The 22,044-nt window shown below is 42.5% G+C and overlaps 1 protein-coding gene across 1 annotated transcript in view; it reads right to left on the bottom strand.

Moving 5' to 3' along the window:
• Nucleotides 1-22,044, bottom strand: part of CATSPERE (catsper channel auxiliary subunit epsilon) — a 93,590-nt gene that overhangs the window by 31,761 nt on the left and 39,785 nt on the right. Inside the window, exons 6-10 of the mRNA XM_043512261.1 lie at nucleotides 19,579-19,609; nucleotides 18,148-18,225; nucleotides 16,803-16,909; nucleotides 9,812-10,304; nucleotides 8,245-8,719 (exon numbers count right to left, since the gene is read on the bottom strand). Coding sequence (XP_043368196.1) covers nucleotides 8,245-8,719; nucleotides 9,812-10,304; nucleotides 16,803-16,909; nucleotides 18,148-18,225; nucleotides 19,579-19,609 — 1,184 coding nt within the window. The remainder of the gene's footprint in view (nucleotides 1-8,244; nucleotides 8,720-9,811; nucleotides 10,305-16,802; nucleotides 16,910-18,147; nucleotides 18,226-19,578; nucleotides 19,610-22,044) is intronic.

Genomic DNA, 22,044 nt, shown 5'->3' with positions numbered 1-22,044 from the left:
ACTGTAACAAGATTGATCAGGTAAGGTGAGCTATTACCAGCAGGAGAGCGGGCGGGGGGGGGAGCGGAACCTTTTGTCATGATAATCAAGGTGGGCCATTTCCAGCAATTGACAAGAACATCTGAGGAACAGTGTGTGTGTGTGTGTGTGGGGGGGGGGGGGTTCCTGAGGAATGTATAGCTCTTAATGTATAGTTCTTAATGTTTAATATAGGAGTTATGTGCTTAATGTAATCCTTTACTGCTTGTGTAATTCCTTCTCAATAAACTGCTGTGCATGAAGATAATAACTGTGGACCTTTTTCACTGGTATGACAGTAATCTGCTCCACTGGGAGCCAGTAAAGATCCATTTCAGGGGCAGTAGCGCCCACTGGTGCCAAAAAGTACCATTAGTGGTGATGAGTTGGTGTCATAGGAAAGGTGGTCAGCAGATTTAGTTATTTCCACAGACACTCTTTTCATAGCCAGAAATGAAGTACTAGATAACCCGTCTTAGGCTATTGGCTGCCCTTCGTCTGTGGAGCTTGAGATGAGTCTAACTTGTCAGACACACATCGACTCTTGTGTGCCAGTTCTTAGGGTCCCGGAGAAGGAGATCTATGTCTTAGAGAGACAAGATGGATGAGGTAATACCTTTTATTGGACCAACTTCTGTTGGTGGGACAGACAAGCTTTCGAACATACACAAAGCTCTTCTTCAGGTCTGGGAAATGTACTCAGGCCTTGGCTACACTTGCGCATTATAGCGCAATAAAGTTGCCAAGCATAGAGGAAGCTGTGCAGTCCCAGCTGCGCTCCAGCCGTAGGAATTATGATACGTTCGGGCACATATCAAGGGCCATGCTGGAAAGGGGCCGTGACCGGGATGCCGTGCAGTGCAGGGTTAAAGTAAAGGAGCTGCAGAATGCCTACCGCAAAACCCGCGAGGCAAACGGCCACTCCGGTGCTGCCCCTGCGACCTGCTGTTTCTACAAAGAGCTGGATGCGATACTTGGGGCAACCCCACCTCCACTCCAATGACCACTATGGACACTTCGGAGCCCAGCACAGCAAGGGGGGAGGAGGAAGAGGAAAACGTAAGCGAGGGTGCTGAGTCAGGAGGAGACACCCTGTAATCCCTAGATGCATGCAGCCAGGAGCTCTTCTCGAGCCAGGAGGAAGGCAGCCAGTCATGGCATCCGGTGCTTGGGGAAGGACAAACACCAGAGGAGGCTCCCAGTAGGTGGCTTTTTTTTTTCAGGAAGGAAGTTCTTTGGTGCGGGCTCTTTGGGCGAGGAGGGTTTGGGATGCATGCATGCCTAGATACGGAATAGTGCATTGATGTGGTCTATCACATCACGGTAATTGACATTGGTGATCTCTTCAAAAGTCTCAGACAGAATGTGGGCAATGCGCCTGCACAGGTTTATTGGGAGAGCCAGCGTGGTTCTTGTCCCAGGCAGGCTAACGTGTCTGCACTACTGTGCCGCAAAGGCTGGGGGGACCATTGCTGCACACAGGCAAGATGCATATGGGCCAGGGCGGAAGCCGCATTGTAGTAGAAGACCCTCCCTTGCTTCCCCGGTCACCCCCAGCAGCGAGATAGCTTCCAGGATGATCTCCTGTGGAGAATGTTGTGACAGTGTTCAGTGTAGGTTTCCCCTGCAGCTGTTGGTTCTCCCCAAGGCACAGAAACCCAGAGGACAGTACATCCATGAAACAATCAGTCTCCCTGGACCCTGTGCTTACTCACCATTTCTGGGGCTCCCACGGGTTATGTGCGCTCGCTTTGGGATGGGCAAAACATGGTTTTATATGGAATGTGATTGCCCTCCTTAAGTGCGGGGGAATCATTGCTCCGTCTGGTGTGTACAATGCTTCCTCTGTTAAGTGTTGCATTTTGCCTGTATAGGTGCAACCTTGAGATCTCAGCAGCCAGTGTTATTACCAGCCGACAGACTGAGGCACTCAGAAAGAGGCCCTGTAGAAGCAAAGACGACATGCTGCAGGAAGTAATGCGGCAGTCTGTGGAAGAGAATTGAAAGGCACAGAAGTGGAGGGAGAGTGAAAGGAGGATCTGCCAGAAGAATGAGGAGCGCCGGCAGCAAAACGCGGTGCTCTGGCAACAAAGCACCGATTGGCTGATTAGCATAATAAAGCACCAAGAGGACTCTATTCAGGCGCTCGTCGCCATGCAGGCGGAGTACAACTGCGCTCGGCCTCCCCTCCCTGCCATAGCCCTTGTCCCAAAACACTTTCACGTGTTCCCCCATGTCCCCTCCAACCCACTTTCCCCAACATCTGGGTTCTTACCACCCCCAGCTGCCTCCTAAACCCCTAGCTTCACCATCCACCCATGAAAACTATGACCCTTATCCACTGCACTCAACCCCCCTCAACATGCCTTATAGCCATCCTGAAGTGCAGCACTCAGTGCACAACACTCCAGACAGGATTCCAGAGTATGAAATCAGGACATATTCAAGTGCCTGAACCGGTCCCCACCCCACCCCCTTGCCATTGTAGTATTGTGTTACTTTGTTTTTATTTCAGTAAATAAATTTTCTTTTCAATAAATGGAGTTTTCACTTTGAAAACATACTTTATTAGTGCATAAAGCAAAATATACCTTAACCCAGGAAAGCAACAAGCACTACAATTCAGTGTAGCAAACACAGCCACTGCACTTAACTCCTGTGCAGAGCAACAGACATTACTGGTGTCTTTCAGCCTCAAATTGCTCCCTCAAGGCATCCCTAATCCTTGCAGCCCCATGCTGGGCCCCTCTAATAGCCCTGCTCTCTGGCTGTGCAAATTCAGCCTCCAGGTGTTGAACCTCCAAGGCCCATGCCTGAGTGAAGCTTTCACCCTTCCCTTCACAAATATTATGAAGGGTACAGGACGCGGATATAACCGCTGGGATGCTGGCTTCGGCCAAGTCCAGCTTCCCATAAAGAGAGCGCCAGCGGCCCTTCAAACGGCCAAAAGCACACTCCACAGTCATTCAGCACCAGCTCAGCCTGTAGTTGAATCGTTCCTAGATGCTGTGCAGGCTCCCTGTGTAGTTTCATGAGCCACGGCATTAAAGGGTAAGCGGGTCTCCAAGGATCACAGTGGGCATTTTGACTTCCCCTACGGTGATCCTCTCGTCTGGGAAAAAAGTCCCGGCTTGCAGCTTCCTGAACAGGCCAGTATTCCAAAAGATGCATGTGTCATGTACCTTTCCGGGCCAGCCTGCGTTAATGTCAATGAAACGCCCACATGATCCACAAGCACCCGGAGAACAATGGAGAAATACCCCTTTTGGTTAACATACTCAGAGGCCAGGTAGTCTGGTGCCAGAATAGGAATATGCGTCCCATCTATCGCCCCTCCGCAATTAGGGAAACCCATTTGTTCCAAGCCAGCCACAATGTCATACATGTTACCCAGAGTCACAGTTCTTCTGAGCAGGATGCGATTAATGTCCCTGCAAACTTGCATCAACACAATTTCAACGGTCAACTTTCCCACTCCAAACTGGTTAGCGACCGATCGGTAGCTGTCTGGAGTTGCCAGCTTCCATATTGCAATAGCCACCCGCGTCTCCACTGGCAGGGCAGCTCTCAATCTTGTGTCCTTGCGCCGCAGGGTGGGGCGAGTTCAGCACGCAGTCCCATGAAAGTGGCTTTTCTCATCTGAAAGTTCTGCAGCCACTGATCATCATCCCAGACTTGCAGAATGATGAGATCCCACTGCTCAGTGCTTGTTTCCAGAGCCCGAAAGTGGTGTTCCATGGTGGAGAGCATGTCCGTGAATGAGACAAGCAATTTCGTGTTGTATGTATTACGCGACTCAATATCCTCATCGGATTCCTCACTGTCACTTTGGATCTTAAGGAGTAACTCAAATGCTAAACGTGACATGCTGGCGAGACTCGTCTGCATATTCCTCAGCAGTTTGGACTCCATTCCTGCAGACCAAAAGGGAAGACAGAGTACGCCACACAGAAACCGTTGAAAGATGGTGCCAAATGTGGACGGAAACACAGGGATTGCTGGAATGCGAAGCAATGCATCACGGGGCATTGGGACAGGATCCAGAATGCCCACACCCCATGCCCCCTTCCCATAAGCCACAGTGCCAGAATGGGAAGAGGTGCTCTGTGGGATAGCTTTCCAAAATGCACAGCTACCAGTACCACTGCAAGTGCTGCGAATGTGGCCACGCCAGTGCACTTGCAGCTGTCAGTGTGGACAGACTGGAGCGCTTTCCCTGGTGCGCTCTCCGAAGGCTGATTTAATCCAAAGCGCTCTATAGCTGCAAGTGTAGACAAGCCCTCAGTGTCATGGCTAAATACAAGGTGGAACAGATTGTTTAGTAATAGTACCTAGCATATATTTCAAGGGACCATTCAAGGTAAAGTGACCCATTAACACCTCTCCAGTCATAGAGGAGAAAGGAAATGGGGGGAAGGAAGCTCTGTGGGGAGAGGGGGTTGTTAATGGGTTATAGGTTGTTGTAATAAGCCATAAATCCAGTGTCCCTACTCAGTCCATGATTTTTAGTGTCTAGCAATGTTATGAATTTAAGCTCCCAGGCTTATCTTTTGAAAGTGTAGTGAAGGTTTCCTTTGAGGATGAGGACTGATAGGTCAAATGTAGAGGGATCGCTTTGCTGTATTCACCCACGAAAGCTTATGCTCCAATATATCTGTTAGTCTATAAGGTACCATAGGACTCTTTGCCGCTTTTACAGATCCAGACTAACACGGCCACATCTACCCTTCTGATATTTGTGAAAAGTGTTCATCCACAGGTGATACAGTGTTTTTGTCTTTTATCATTTTGCTGTGTGAATTCATTTGAGACCATAGTGATTGTCTGTTTCATCCACATAGTTGCTATTGGGGCATTTAGTGCACCGTGTGATGTGATTTAGTGCACATGTTGCGATAGGCATGTGTTGGACCAATGGATCTTGAAAGAGGAAGTCTGGGGGAGGGAGCTGATCATTGTAGCAGTGGAGATATGTCTGCAGGTTTTGCATCCATTGTTCTTGCAGAGTCTGGTGCTGCTTTCATCCACATAGGATGTAAGCAGGGTCTGAATTAGCTCCCCTGACATCTAGTGATGAGTTGTGGGAAAAGACTTCAGGAACAGATCATGTTTGCATATACACACCTACTCTGCCTATGTGCACAGCATGATGGCTCTGCTTTGTCAAAATGATCACTTTTGGCTGGCGTTGGGTTACAAATCACTTTAGTGTGGGGGTAATAAAATGTTGTTATCCTTATTGCATGAGTGAAAGGCAGCAAAACTGTAGTTAGCTTCCCCTGGTTGAGGGAGTCACCCTAAACGGAACCTCACACACTAAGCAGGGGGTAGGGATGCCAAATACCAGTGGAGATGAGAGGGGGTGGGGAAAGGTATTCCAACATAGTGGTGTGAAACCATACAATTACTATGCTCACAAATGAACTCAGACCAGAAACTGATAAAAGACTAAAACCACCATATCATCTGTGGCTGAACACTTTTCACAAAGCAATCACTCTATATCTGACCTATTAGTCCTTTCATGGAGAGCTCCAGAAGAAATAAATTTAGGCAAAAGTCCCTAACTTTCTGAGTTGACCTGGAAAAAAACCAGCAGATGGAACAAAGGTCAGGGATATACCCCTTGCCTAAATAACAACAAACAACAACAAAAAAGGCACTTAGAGTGCCTATCATTGAGTGGCATAGAAGCATCTTACATCCCAGAGATTTCGCTTCCACTCAAATCCAGTAGAAAGAGTGGAGGGGCAGAGCTCCAAGTCTACTAATTATAATTACTAATTATAATTAAAAATGAATATTTTTTCCTTTTTTAAAGCCAAGAAGCAAACTAAAAATTAACTACCTATATGCAACTCTACTAACTAATCACGAACACTAACTGCAACAGAGTTACAGAGAAGCAGGTAGACACTGGAAAGAGTTCCAACTTGCTGCCACAGTTGGTAAGAAGGAACTGAGGATGGTGGCTGGGCCCACTCTGCCCTTTATGCACTCTGGCTGTGGTGTGAGGGAGGCATGAGGGATCTGGCATGCAGGTGTGGCCCCAGTGGATGCTGCTGACCAAAAATAATCCAATATTGCAAGCATTGGGCACATGCAACCCAAGAGATGAATCCATCAAGGACAGTCAATTGAAGAAGAACAAATAGTTATGATGAATGAGGAGAAATACTTTTTTATGTTTGTTTTTAAGATTAGATTAGTGACTTGTGTCTAAATTCAGGTCTATGCTAGAAAAAGTTTGCTTGCATGGCTATTCCAGCAAACATTCCTACTGTAGATGCAGTTTATACTGGCAAAAAAGTACTTTTGTTAGTATAGCTTATCCTAGTTCCTTGGGAAAAATAAGCCAAGCAAATAAAAGCATTTTTATGTTGGTATAACTGCACTTATACTAGGATTTTTGCCAGTATAGGAATGTTGTGAAATAATATAATCAAAATCACACCCTTAACATTTTATCGTACTGGCAAAAGTTTCTAATGTAGACTGAAGAGATTCTCAGACTGTGTGAGAGAAAACTGATGCTTTTTCAACTGCAATTATTATTTTTACTTAGAGGAATAGAGTAAGACAAGGACAAGGAAAATGTTGAAGCCTAACTTATTCCAGTAAATGTCCTGACATGGAAGGCTCACTGCAACGGCAAATGTAGATAAGATGCAATGAGCCTCATTGGCACTAAATATCACAGATTCCTGCACAGCACAAGAAGTGTAAGGGCTTGAATAGACAGATCTCAGTACCAAAGGGCACAAAGTTGGGACATCACCCATACCAGTTTCCTTCCACACTTAGGGCTTGGCTACACTTACATTTTATAGTGCTCTAACTTGCTGGCTCAGGGGGGTGAAAAATCATCCCCCTGAGCACAGCAAGTCAGAGCACTTTAAAGTGCTAGTGTAAACAGGCTCTGAGCGCTGGGAGCTGCACTCAGAGCTAATCCCCTTGTGGAGATGGATTACCAGGAGTGCTAGGAGAGTTCTCTCCCAGCACTCGCATGCGACTACACTCGCACTTCAAAGCACTGCTATGGGAGAGCTCCCACTACAGCACTTTGAAGTTTCCAGTGTAGCTATGCCTTTAGGAACTACTGAATACACATCCAGCTGTGGCACTGTGCTTCCTCACCTTCCCCAATGCCAAGTGAGAATGGTGAAGGTCAAGTCAGAGTCATAATTCCTGTACTTTTTCTCTCTCCCATTGTTCAGAAGACAAAGTCTAGGTACCAGAAAGTCACTTGGTTCAACCTCTGGGCTTTCTTAATAGAGCTCAATGCAGAGGAAGCCTTAGCTCCAACTTTTTATAATCTGGTTTTGATAGAAATAGTCAAGGGATTTCTCTACACCAATTTTACTAGGTGCGAGTGCTTACTTTAGGCAAATATAGCTATGGTGTCAAGGTGTCTTTCAATGTGAATGCAGCCAACACTCAGCACCACACTTATTCAGGTTGGCCTTAAACTCTTCAACAATAAGAATTTAAGGCAGCACTCACATCTCTAAACCTTTGGGGAATAGTATTGAAAAAGACATGCAACTTCTGCCTATATTGTGCCTCACACTAAGGCATTTCAGCCATCATTCATGAACATCAATGTCTGACATTATGAAATTGCGTAACACATTAGGCATACAGCCAATCTTCTTGGTGGTGGCTAAGACAACAGAGTCCACAGAACCAACTGTACCATCAGTCAGAAGAAACTGTTCAGTGGGGTTAGACCAAAATAAAACCTGCATGGCAGAGAGTGAATGGCACATAAAAGGTTTTTGTTTTTAATAATACTAAAAACACTAATAAGGTGGAGAAATGATGGAAAAAATGTGTACAAGATACCACTAAGTCCTTGTTTGTAGGGAATCAGAAGGAACTGAGGGGTGGTTGCAGTCCTTTATGTACTCTTGGTCTTGAGAAAGATGTATGTATTTCCCCAACACTGTTGGCTGGAAGATTTCAAGCTTCCCTACTTGTGGCATGCAACTCTCAAGAATGGGGATCCATGTGGCAATACTTGAAGGGTAAAATTTTGTTAACTATAATTTAAATATGCCTATCCATCTAAAAATGGTAGATTTCAGTCCTTATGAACCCGTTAATTTAATCAAATAAATAATTGCTATAATCATCTAGAAAAGAGATATCTTCAGGGTTCCTCTTATTTCTGAAGTTGCTGTCTTACACGCAAAATATTATGTATTCAAATGTAATATACTTAACCAATAAGCAGTTGGTGAATAGTGCTCCCTTGAGCTTTTTCCGCTTGCCTCTTAACTAACTCAGATATTATAAGAAATCCATTAATTGTGTTGTTTTTATAGCTATAATAGACCACTTCCTTGTCCCACATCAGCATAGATGGCGATGCTGAATATACAAATTCCATCAACATAAAACCCTGAAGAGGAGCATTTAAGGAAAAGTCTCTTAAGACCCACAAATCTCGGTCTTCGTTATACGCTGACAGATAAAACACTCTGGAGGAGCTGCACCCAATGCAGGCCATCAGCAAAACAACTTCAGATGGGCGTGAGTCATAGCAAACAGTGCCTATAGATAAAGAAACAGTCACTGGCAAATCTAGAACCTTCTTTAGGTTTGTTGTATCTGTTATTTTAATAAACACATTGCCACCATATCCTAGATATTGTTCACTTGGTGTCCATATTGCTACTGTACTTAATTTTCTTCCACTCTGTAAAAAAATAAAAATAAAAAAATTGAACAAAGCTATTACATAAATAGTACATTTCAGATACTGTACAAAGTATTCCCTCTCAAGCTTTGCATAAATGATACCAGTATCTCCATTAAAAAGTAAAAAAGATTTTCAGCTGATGTAATTAGCCTAGCTCCACTAGAGTGAAATTGCTGTTATGGACTGGGAAGTAGGTGGTCTGGTCTAATAGTCAGAGCAGGAGTCATGTCTAGTGGGCAGAGCAGGCCTCCAGCTTAGGTAATGAAACCAAGGGTCAGCACCAGAATCAGCTGCCAGTTACCAGAGTCAGGGGTCAAGCCAGAGCCAGAACTAGGAATTGAAGCTGAGGGTCAGAGACCAAATGCCAGAGCCATGGGTCAAAGCAGAGTCAGGGTCTGAAGTCGGAGGCTGGGGTCAGAGCCAAAAGTGATAACTGATTATTGGAGGTAAGACATAAGGGCAGGAACTAGAGGAGAGGCAAGGATCAAGCACTGTGCAGGAGCATGCTGTAAACAGGAGCAAAAGCAGGGGTCAGACAGTAGCCAGGAGCCGAGCAGGAAAAGGGATGGGTGTAGAAGGCAGGCACAAGCAGGGTCCAAAGCAGCCACAATAGGAAATCACTTTGTTGCTCAGACAAACTTCCTGTGCCTCCTTCTGGCTTCAGTAGCATGGTTGGACCAATTGGTGGAGAGGGGTGATTCCCCAATATTAGTGCCTTGGGTGAGGATATAGTCCTACTAGCTTCTTGGCCCATCAGATTTCAGAAAACATTAGGTGAAGACCAGCAGGCAGCTGCTGTTTGAGGACTCCTATGCCTGGGTTCCTAGACCTGGGACATCACAGTCACAAACTTAAGTCCTCATCCTGGAACTAGCTCCACGTGGCTACTCCTCTTGATGCATATAGAGCCAACTGCAGCATCAGGTACTTATTTTTAAATGACCTGAAAATTAATTTGTTGCACTCAGTGCACTTCTAATTCCAAACCTATTATTAGATCGGGCGACAGGGGGCCAATGGGTTAATCCCCAGGCCTAGTGAAGAACTTTCATTTTTCAAAATGTAAAACAAGAATTGTGTGTGACTTACCTGTACTGGATATTCAGATGAACACCAGCGTCTTGACTGTATTCCAATTATTCCTGTTTCTGGTAGATTGTATTCAGGTCCAAGTTTAAAAAAACGATTGGACTCTCTTTTGTAAACTGTCCCCGTTATTAAAAATAAGATTCCATCATCAGTTAAAACAATATCAGTTACTTTGTGACTTAAGTCAAAGTCCAAAATGTGTGATGGAGCTTTGATTTCTTTATAAGTTATGAATCCATCATTTGTATGGAAAGTTCCAAATTCTGACAACAAAAGTGCAGTTGTTGGAAAACATGCAGACCACTCAATGTAGGGCTCACTACCAGCTGCGGAACAGAGGGAATTATCATTTACATTGTTTGGAAATGGCTCTTCAGGCCTGGAAATGATAAAGGGACTATCTAGAACAAAACAATCCTGAAAAGCTATTGCCTTTCCATGGATATTAGTTATGATGTCATCTGACATTGAAGGTACATTAATTTTCCAGAATCTGAAAATGGAAGAAATTATAGATAAATTAGCAAGAATTAAACTTTATATCAGATTCATTAAGAAAAATAATTCTTGACAAATTTCAGAGTTTGTAGCAATTCCAAAACAATTTATTTCCCATTTCTTTTAAACAATTTCTCTAAACCTTTTACATTTTTCAAGTCACAATATTCTCAGGCACACCCTACAGTCACAGTGTTCAGCACATATGCCAGCAACAATTAGAGTGGTGGTGCTGTTGTTACTACAGACAAGCTGTGCATTTCTGGTCACGATCATTTCTATTTGTAGGGATATACCACTCCTCCAAATTGTTTCCTGCTATTCCCCTATTCCCACCAAATGTAAAATATAAAATTAAAATAAAATGGGGGTGGGGGAGGAGACCAAAATCTGCCTCCAGTGGGAATTTAACCTGCAACAGCAGCCAGGCTTGTAATGTTCAGTGCCTCAGTAAATGCTGGGAATCAAACATCTCTGAATGGTCTCACATAAACAGGCAAGAAATGTACATGCTCTGGAGCTAGGAGAACGAGGACTGGTTATGACATCATGGATTACTGTGGCAACAGCAGATAGACCCATTATTATAGTCACTTTTGCCATGAACAGTAAAAGCTGCATTACTTTACAAAATGAGTTTCCTAACTTTAGGTTTCAGAGTAGCAGCCGTGTTAGTCCGTATTCGCAAAAAGAAAAGGGGTACTTGTGGCACCTTAGAGACAAACAAATTTATTTCAGCATAAGCTTTCGTGAGCTATAGCTCACTTCATCGGATGCATCTGATGAAGTGAGCTGTAGCTCATGAAAGCTTATGCTCAAATAAATTTGTTTGTCTCTAAGGTGCCACAAGTACTCCTTTTCTTTCTTCTAACTTTAGGTGATACTGATGACACTAGTGGATGAAAAAGGTAAGTTATTAATATCAGGATATGAATTATTTGGTCACAATCTCACTTGGTTCAATGTTTAGCTAGTGATAGAATTATCAAAACTTCCAGAATTCTATAAAAATAGGGTTGTTTTAATAATGGAGCTAAGACAGTTGAATATGAGAAAAAACAGCCAAATTTTCTCTTAGATATACACATGCAACTGCTATTGATTTCAATGCAAATTGTATGCACATATTCAAAGGCAAAATTTGGTCCATACAGAACAATAATAATGAAATAAGAAAAGGAGTACTTGTGGCACCTTAGAGACTAACTAATTTATTTAAGCATAAGCTTTCATGATCTACAGCTCACTTCATCGGATGCATTCAGTGGAAAATACAGTGGGGAGATTTATATACACAGAGAACATGAAACAATGGGTGTTACCATATACACTGTATGGAGAGTGATCACTTAAGGTGAGCTATTACCAGCAGGAGAGCGGGAGGGGGAACGGGGGGGGGAAAAGCCTTTTGTAGTGATAATCAAGGTGGGCCATTTTCAGCAATTGACAAGAACGTCTGAGGAACAGTGGGGGGGAGGGGAGGGAGAATAAACATGTGGAAATAGTTTTACTTTGTGTAATGACCCATCCACTCCCAGTCTCTATTCAAGCCTAAGTTAATTGTATCCAGTTTGCAAATTAATTCCAATTCATCAGTCTCTTGTTGGAGTCTGTTTTTGAAGTTTTTTTGTTGAAGAATTGCAACTTTTAGGTCTGTAATCGAGTGACCAAAGAGACTGAAGTATTCTCCAACTGGTTTTTGAATGTTATAATTCTTGACGTCTGATTTGTGTCTATTCTTTTACGTAGAGATTGTCCAGTTTAACTACTGTACATGGCAGAGGGGCATTGATGGCACATGATGGCATATATCACATTGGTAGATGTGCAAGTGAACAAGCCTCTGATAGTGTGGCTGATGTGATTAGGCCCCATCTCCTGAATAGATATTTGGACACAGTTAGCAACGGGCTTTGTTGCAAGGATAGGTTCCTGGGTCAGTGGTTCTGTTGTGTGGTTGCTGGTGAGTATTTGCTTCAGGTGGAGGGCTGTCTGTAAGCAAGGACTGGCCTGTCTCCCAAGATCTGTGAGTGTGATGGGTCATCCTTCAGGATAGGTTGTAGATCCTTGATGATGCTTTGGAGAGGCTTTAGTTGGGGGCTGAAGGTGATGGCTAGTGGCGTTCTGTTATTTTCTTTGTTGGGCCTGTCCTGTAGTAGGTGACTTCTGGGTACTCTTCTGGCTCTGTCAATCTGTTTCTTCACTTCAGCAGGTGGTTATTGTAGTTGTAAGAATGCTTGATAGAGATCTTGTAGGTGTTTGTCTCTGTCTGAGGGGTTGGAGCAAGTGCGGTTGTAACGTAGAGCTTGGCTGTAGACAATGGATCGTGTGGTGTGGTCTGGAGGCATGTAGGTAGGAATAGCGGTCAGTAGGTTTGCGGTATTGGGTGGTGTTTATGTGACCATCGCTTATTAGCACCGTAGTGTCCAGGAAGTGGATCTGTTGTGTGGACTGGTCCAGGGTGAGGCTGATGGTTGGATGGAAATTGTTGAAATCCTGGTGGAATTCCTCAAGGGCTTCTTTTCCATGGGTCCAGATGATGAAGATGTCATCAGTGTAGCTCAAGAAGAGTAGGGGCATTAGGGGACGAGAGCTGAGGAAGCATTGTTCTAAGTCAGCCATAAAAATGTTGGTATACTGTGGGGCCATGCAGGTACCCATAGTGTGCCGCTGATTTGAAGGTATACATTGTTCCCAAATGTGAAATAGTTATGGGTGAGGACAAAGTCACAAAGTTCAGCCACCAGGTTTGCCGTGACATTATCGGGGATACTGTTCCTGACAGCTTGTAGTCCATCTTTGTGTGGAATGTTGGTGTAGAGGGCTTCTACATCCCTAGTGGCCAGGATGGTGTTTTCAGGAAGATCACCGATGGATTGTATTTTCCTCAGGAAGTCAGTGGTGTCTCGAAGATAGCTGGAAGTGCTGGTAGCGTAGGGCCTGAGGAGGGAGTCTACATAGCCAGACAATCCTGCTGTCAGGGTGCCAATGCCTGAGATGATGGGGCGTCCAGGATTTCCAGGTTTATGGATCTTGGGTAGCAGATAGAATACCCAGGTCTGGGTTCCAAGGGAGTGTCTGTGTGGATTTGTTCTTGTGCTTTTTCAGGGAGTTTCTTGAGCAAATGGTGTAGTTTCTTTTGGTAACCCTCAGTGGGATCAGAGGGTAATGACTTGTAGAAAGTGGTGTTGGAGAGCTGCCTAGCCTCTTGTTCATATTCTGACCTATTCATGATGACGACAGCACCTCCTCTGTCAGCCTTTTTGATTATGATGTCAGAGTTGTTTCTGAGGCTGTGGATGGCATTGTGTTCTGTACGGCTGACGTTATGGGGTAAGTGATGCTACTTTTCCACAATTTCAGCCTGTGCACGTCGGCGGAAGCACTCTATGTAAAAGTCCAGTCTGTTGTTTCGACCTTCAGGAGGAGTCCACCCAGAATCCTTCTTTTTGTAGTCTTGGTAGGAAGGTCTCTGTGGGTTAGTATGTTGTTCTAGAGGTGTGTTGGAAATATTCCTTGAGTCCGAGACATCGAAAATAAGATTCTAGGTCACCACAGAACGGTATCATGTTCGTGGGGGTGGAGGGGCAGAAGGAGAGGCCCCGGATAGGACAGATTCTTCTCCTGGGCTACGAGTATAGTTGGATAGATTAACAATATTGCTGGGTGGGTTAAGGGAACCATTGTTGTGGCCCCTTGTGGCATGTAGTAATTTAGATAGTTTAGTGTCCTTTTTCTTTTGTAGAGAAGCAAAGTGTGTGTTGTAAATGGCTTGTAATAGTAAAACTTTCTATGTGGGCATGCATTAGCATTACTGGAGAAACAAACGCTATTACTCTATATGATGAGCAATTTTGTTTTTCACTCTCTTTTATTTGATTCTTCATACTACTGCTGTATAGAGAAAGAAGAGGTTAAAAATAAGACAGAAAATAGATATTACAACTCACTTCACTTTAACAGTAATTTACTAAAACTGCCATCATTTATAAAAGGATTTTACCTAATTTGCCAAAAATGCTTCTATTCCTTTGGTTAAGTAAGTGGAAATATTAGAGAAAGGCTTTATCTGATGACAAATTTCTTTGATATAATGATGTGTTGCTATATTGCCACCTAGTGATGAAATGGATGAGATCCAATTGAAAAGGATGTCTGACAGAGATGACAGTAGGCCAAATTCAGTCTCTAATCCAAATGTAACAGTGATGTAAGTTACTTGTTGAGTGTAAACTGGTTAGAAAAAGGCAGTAAGATGAAAATTAGTGCAACTTGTTTTAATATGGTATTCAGAGTATGTAAAAACAACTGCAAATGAAAAGTCAAAGGGACAGATGGGGCACATGTTTCAGGAAATGCAGCTAACAAAAGAGCCCGCTACACTTTAATCTAAAACAGAATCATCCTCAATACTCCTGGGGCAAGCCTGTGTAATTCACACTAACTTCAATGAGCATTTGTGCAGGGCAGAATGTTGTTACCACAGAGTACCACACTGATGGAAAACACACTTGCTTTACACAGTCACTGAATAAAAAAATCAGTGCAAGTTATTCTCCTTCACCACATACCTATTTTCTGATCAGCTCACATCAAGGTATAAATTATATTATCATTTACATCCCTGTTGAATTTGGCCCTTAATGTTTCTGTTATAAATTATATAGTTTTGTAAATATTATAGCATTAGAAATTAAAATTAATATGTTGCCAGAAGATGGAGCAAACAGTGAAGAAAGTAGAGAAATAGATAGTTGGAGAGTTCTAGGGTTAAGATTAATATTCCTACTGACAAAAAATTAAATACCAGAAGAAATATTGCAGAAGGGCTTCATTGTGGGTTCAGCATACTGCTATTACGCAGAGGGGAATAGAAAGAGGTAGGGGATAATTAAGCAGTGTCCCTAAAGTATTCTTAACAGTCAGCTATGCCTGAACTATGAATTACTATTATCTGGATATTCTCATCCACTAGAAATTTTCTTTAATGTCAGATATGTCTTTGGGAGAAACTTTATATTACTTTCACAGGGAGTCTCAGTGGATTGCTGGAAAGAAGAAACAGCCAAAACATGCTCTGTAGAGTGTGTATTGAGCTAACAATTCTTCCTGGAGAGATGAGAGAAGATGATGACCTACTCACCACACAGGTTTGCCCTAGTGAGAGGGAATGATCCCTATTTTCAAACAGGACTTGAAAACCAGCCAATAAGGAAAGAAACATAACTTGGAAGAAAGAGAAAAGGAAGGAGTATCTGACTGAGATACTTATTTTTTAAGAAGGTGGTAGGTTAAGCAAAGCACCACAAACAGGGTGTGAGCTCCACGGAACTGACATGAGTTGGGGGAAGGAAAATGGACCTTTAAAATGCTAACTACCCATAAGCTTGATAATTAAGCTTCTCAGCCCATTATAGTGAAGTTTTGTGCAATCTTAGGCCCCAGTTCTGCAATACACTGCCCAATGGTGTTCATGCATGTTCAGTGGTGCATTTGTGTTGGACTGAGCCATGGTCTACATGAGAACAAACATATGTTTTGTTTTTAATGTTTCTTCTCTCTTTCTAAAATAATAAACAGTTCCTTATTTAAATGAAATTATAATTTAGATTTAACTGCTAAGTTTGGGTGGAGCAAGGGCTGACTAACCATGCTGGGATATGACAGGCTCTTCCCTCAAGGAAGAAAGGATATACAGTTCGTATTCACTACTCACACACAAAAGCTACCTAAAACTAGAAAAGGAGGTCCAGATGGAGCCACAGTCTCTATCCAATGATGTATCACAACAGCATTAAGTGAGCTTTCATATTTTGGGGAGCTGGGGCACTGTGATCTCACAGTGAAAGCCACTGAAAGATGTGCCATATTGTGTAGGCATCTGTGGGCTTCCTTCCCCAGGCAAGGTACATCAGTGATTACTATACATTTGGATCAAAGGAATTTGAAAGTCTTTTTCTAGTTGAGTTCTTTGGCACCAAGCCACCAAAGTACTTTGCACCTAGGGAGGAGGTCAGAAGGGCCTATATATAATGCATTGCAGAGGGGCAAGCTCTCCCCCCAGAGTCTGAAATTGAAAGGAGAATTCCCAACAGATTCCCAGAATCCAAACAGGCTTGGAGGCTACTGCCCTCTTTGCAAATTCCCAACCCCTTCCATACTGAGAAGAGCACTAGAAGGACACTCCATTAGGTTCCCTGGAAGTTGGGCTATTTTCCCCATAGGTTTTTCTGCTAGCGTGTACAATATGGCCACTAGTTATTTCTGTACTAGTTGGTGTCATTATAATAAACTTTCAGTATCTTTTCCTCCAGTATACATTAACAGAAACAGGCCAGAATGGCTTATTTATATATGCAATTAAGCCAAGTGTTTTGTAAGATGCTTACATTATAATATATCTACATAGCCATAATCTGTGCAATCATATGGGTGTGTGAAAAATCATTTTAAATGGAATTCTGTTCAGAAAAAATTAAATGAAATACAGTACCCCAACTCTGGAAATGCAGTAGCAAAGTATATAGTATTTCTAAAATAGGTCTGAACAACAGGTTCCTGTCCCAAATTCCAAAACTGCTTGCTAAGTGTCTTAGAATTCTGTTTAAGTAAAATAAAGACTGTTAGTTATCATACATTTTTATGTCAATATAGTCTAAGGCTGTATATGAGAAATCTCAGGGTTAAAATACTCTTTAACATTCTAAAGTACACTTCCAAATAAGGGCGCATTATTAAACAGATTTACACATTTTATTCACACTAGAATATAATATATTTGGAACCAAAATTAACTTTCTTCGCAATATTTCCTAAAGTATACATAGCAGGAAATTAAAAAAATAACACATAGAAATCTAATAATAAAAATTTATGGAAAATAATGAAAATATTATGTTCTTCTCCAAATTCCAGTACTTCAATTAATAATATAATTTTAATTCTAGTAACTCTGAGGCAAATCAACACAGTTATGAAACGAATATTAAAAGATGCCAAAGAGAAGCAATCCAGCATGGCAATTTATAATAAAGTAATAACTCCTAAAGGGCATCCCTTGGTCATGGATGCACACCTCAGGTAAGGTATGATGCCAAAGGCTAAATATCATCAACCACCCCACAAAGGCATCAGAAGTGCATACTCTGACAACGTTTACTGCATATACCAATCCTGCAAGCTGATCCATGTGGGAAGAACTTTGTGCTCACATGGATTCCTATTGGGTGCAAGAATCCATCTGCATATATCAGCTTGTGGTATCAGGGCAATAATGTACCTCCTTAAAAGGTAAAGTCCAGTTCTACTGTTAAATGCAGCTCTATAAAAATGACATAATGGGTTCACTGTTTATTATGTCTTGTTACTGCCGTATCATCATTACTTAGACAAAAAGTAAAGAGTTTTTTTCTTAGTGTCAGCCATGCTAACTCACTCTAGGATGTGAAAGTCAAGCTTGGATCTTTCCTTCTCACCACCGCCACCGGTAGCAAAAAGGCTGTGGGCTAAATTCTGACCCTAACACAAGTGTACTGATGGCAGAATTTAGCTCTGCCACTGGAATTTAGCTAACAATTCTGTTTTCAGTGCTGAGATGGAAACAAAACCACCTCACTCCCTGATAGCTGTGTTACTTCTGCAGTATTAACTGGAACAAAAAGCACCAAAAACTTATTTTTGTCACTACCTTAAGTTGAAATGACTATGGATGCACATAGGCAGCATATCTAATGAATAAGACAGTGCCATTTTTAATTAGTATTTAATTAGTATTGCACTTGTACCTGCACTTTCAATACCATGTTTTTAAAAGAAAATATAGAGCTATTTTAACATACCCGTGGAGGAGACGTTGCAGTGCGATTCAATTCAGAGGGTTCTGCGCTTTCTGGATCGTATATCCATAAGATTAACTCCTAGCAAATAAAAAAGGCAAATGATAATATTTTGTTAATAAACACGTTAATATTCTGTCACTGTGGTCCAACTTCTTTTGGTGACTAGATGTATACTAGAATGTAGTAACAATACCATATAAAGGAGCATTAACTTGGACAATGTCAAAATTAAGTCTTGAGCCTGATTTTACTCAGACAAAAGCAAAACTTCCATTGACTTCAGTGGGCAATGGAGACTGAGGGGATCTAGATCCACTCCTCATAGAAAGGGAGTTATTTCCTTTCAGTTCTTCTATTCGTCCCTCAGCAATACTTCACATACCATAGTCTCTCTTATTCTACTGGGGCCATGCTACTTTACAATCCTGCTGCAGTATGGAGAAAGAGGGATCAGAAATGGGTATTTAACTCTAAAAAGAAACAACAAATTAGTCTCTTAGCAGGGAGATATATTTATCTTTTTCTCCTGCCTCCATGATTGCTATGGGTCTTCAGCCTGACTGTCCTTGGATTTTGCTCCTCAAAGACATAACCTTTTCTGATCAACCATGTGGCCCATATCAGTCAGCCACGGAGGAACTCAACCCCGTGCAGGGTCACAGAGCCCGGCCTCCAGCCCGAGCCTGAACATCTATACCTCAGTTAAACAGCCCAGGAGCCTGAGTCCCAAGAGCCTGAGCCAGCTGACATGGGCCAGCCGAGGGTGTATAACTGCAGTGAAGTAGTACGCTTAGGATCTTGGAATCTGTCCCTGAGTAGAGGGGCAGGTTTGGGTAACTGTGTAGCTGCTCTTTCAGAGGCAGCTGAGCACAATACCCCTCATTCGAAGGACATAAGTAGACTTCCACTGCTGTGGAATCCAACCAGGCTATGCCTGTTTGGCAGGCTCCACGTACAGATGCAACTGTGCGCTGAATTTGGTCCATAATCAATAAAGATTAATGTTCTTTTAGTTTCCATATTTTCCCAGCCAAACACAATCTCTCTCATAGAAAAAAGAAAGTAGGAGGGCATGAGAAATGATTAAATATGTAATTTGTTTATACTAACTTTGGCAAATTTTGTGAAATAACAATGCATTTTACAGACTGAATGATAGGCCATAACATTTTACAGTATATTGAAATTTTTATCCAAACTCACTAAAAATCCCTAGCTTGGGCATGAAACATGCATTTCACAAAGCTCCAGAAAACACAAATATATAGAAGAATAAAGAATAAAGAAAGGGTTGGCTGATGTCCATTGACCTTTTCTTCTGACTGGACTAAATTTGTATCAAATCACTATTTTGGAGAAGTGAGAAATAACTTCTGAGTTGAAGTTAGTTAAAACATTAGGCCAAAGATAGCACTGAAAAATAAAATTTACCTGGCTATCATTTTTTGACGATGGAACGGAGCTGCAAAAAATAAAATAAATAAAACAGTTACTTTTAAGTATAAGTAATAACCACTGCTTTGTAAAAGAAAATAAAGGTTACTTTCTTACAGTAACTGTAGTTCTTTGAGATGTTCTGTACATGTTGACCCACTCTTAGCATACATGCACCTCATATGCTGGAGTTCGGAATGTTTTAACCAGCAATGTCCATTTGGCACTGCACATGTGCCCTGGATGCCCTTGTTCACTCCCTTCCCCAAGCACATAAAGGGCAGAGCATCCACAACCACCATTCAGTTCCGTCACTGCACAGAATCCCAGTTAAAGACTCAGAGCTACAGAGATGAAGGGTAGATCATGATGTGACGTTATTGACATGAACTGTGACTGTATAGATCATTGTTGCACCAGGTCTTGTAGAAAGGAGGTCAAGTGGGTTGTCTATGAAAAAGTTGTAGTTTGCTGGTTATGATTATGCTCTCTATATGTGTGTGTCATTTTTGTATTTGAAGTTATGAATATTGGCTATGTACTTGTATCCCAATATGTTTGATTCTAAGTAGCCTCAGTGAACCATCTGGTCAGCTTCTTGAGAAAGGACTATTCTCAGTAAGTGCCCAATCAAGAAACACTTAACTGACAATGGACTTTGGGAGACGCCAATCCACATCTGAGCTTTCCTGGGAACATTCAAACTAACATGTAAACAATGGCATTGGCCAGCAAAAGCTGAATCATTCATGGACATGTGACTTGCCCAGGTGGCTACAAACTCCATCTTGTTGCTGTGACTTTGCACAGAAAAACAAAGAGGTTTCCGCCCACAAGAGAGAGAATAGGGAGGGAGACGCCAATCCACATCTGAGCTTTCCTGGGAACATTCAAACTAACATGTAAACAATGGCATTGGCCAGCAAAAGCTGAATCATTCATGGACATGTGACTTGCCCAGGTGGCTACAAACTCCATCTTGTTGCTGTGACTTTGCACAGAAAAACAAAGAGGTTTCCGCCCACAAGAGAGAGAATAAGGTCTATAGACAGCCTGTCATAGACTCATAGATATTAAGGTCAGAAGGGACCATTATGATCATCTAGTCTGACCTCCTGCAAAATGCAGGCCACCGAATCTCACCCACCCACTCCTGCAATAAACCTCTCACCTATGTCTGAACTATTGAAGTCCTCAAATCATGGTTTAAAGACTTCAAGGTGCAAAGAATCCTCCAGCCAGTGACCCATGCCCCACGCTGCAGAAGAAGGCGAATGTAAGGGTCTGTGGAAGACTTTGTTACGGCCTAGCTAGGGAACTTTCGCTTTCTCAAGCTGAGAGGCTAATGTGGGACATAGATAGCTGCTTTGTTATTGTAGGAGATAGTTCTTGAAGGACACAGCTACTGTGTTATTGCAGGATATGGATAGTTCTTGAAGGACATAGCTGCTTTGCATGGCCCTTTGCCAGGTAGTAGAAAGCCTCCCTTTAAGAACTCCCTAATTTTATATTCATGAGCTGTTTTTGTGTAATGTTTATTAACGCTGACTGTCTGCCCCTCCATTGGACTCCGTCCCAGGCAGAGCTCCGGTGTGCTGGGTTCCCCGCCTTCGTGACTGCAACGCTTTGAGTCCCTGTTGCGGGTGGGTCACTAACCTTCAGTAAAGCCAATAACTCACAGCTGTGTGTAAGCCTCGTTTTTCTCAGAGTACTCCTGCCAGACCTGTGGTGCTTCGAACACCGTGGCCCAGAACAGCGAAAACTCCCCAAGGCCTCTTCTAATCTGCCCTGGAGGAAAATTCCTTCCTGACCCCAAATATGGTGATCAGCTGAACCCTGAGTACGTGGGCAAGATTCACCAGCCAGATACCCAGGAAAGAATTCTCTGTAGTAACTCAGATCCCACCCCATCTAACTTTCCATCACAGGCCCACCCCAAAGAGATGCCTGAAAGAAACTGGAACAAAGGACTGTAACTACAAGGGTCTGAGTGATTGCTGGACCCAGGCCATACACTACAACATTGGTCTGAAAAGGATTGTATCTGAGATAACATCGAGGGTGAGAAGTCAGTATTTCTAATTAGATCCTTAGTGTATTAAGTTAGTATTGCGTATTTTGATTTATTTTACTTAGTAACTTACTTTATTCTGTCTGTTATTACTTGGAACCACTTAAATCCTACTTTTTATACTTAATAAAATCACTTTTTGCTTATTAATTAACCCAGAGTAAGTAATTAATACCTGGGGGAGAAAACAGCTGTGCATATCTCTCTATCGGTGTTATAGAGGGCAGACAATTTATGAGTTTTACTCTGTATAAAGCTTATGCAGGGTAAACAGATTTATTTGGGGTTTGGATCCTATTGGGAGCTGGGTATCTGGGTGCTGGAGACACGAGGAACATACTGAGTAGTGTTCAGTTAAAGCCTGCAGATTTGGGGACATGGTTCAGACCCTG

This window comes from Dermochelys coriacea, chromosome 3 (genome assembly GCF_009764565.3).
Source record: "Dermochelys coriacea isolate rDerCor1 chromosome 3, rDerCor1.pri.v4, whole genome shotgun sequence".
In the NCBI taxonomy this organism is placed as follows: domain Eukaryota; kingdom Metazoa; phylum Chordata; order Testudines; family Dermochelyidae; genus Dermochelys; species Dermochelys coriacea.
This window is presented reverse-complemented; position numbering and strand designations above follow the sequence as displayed.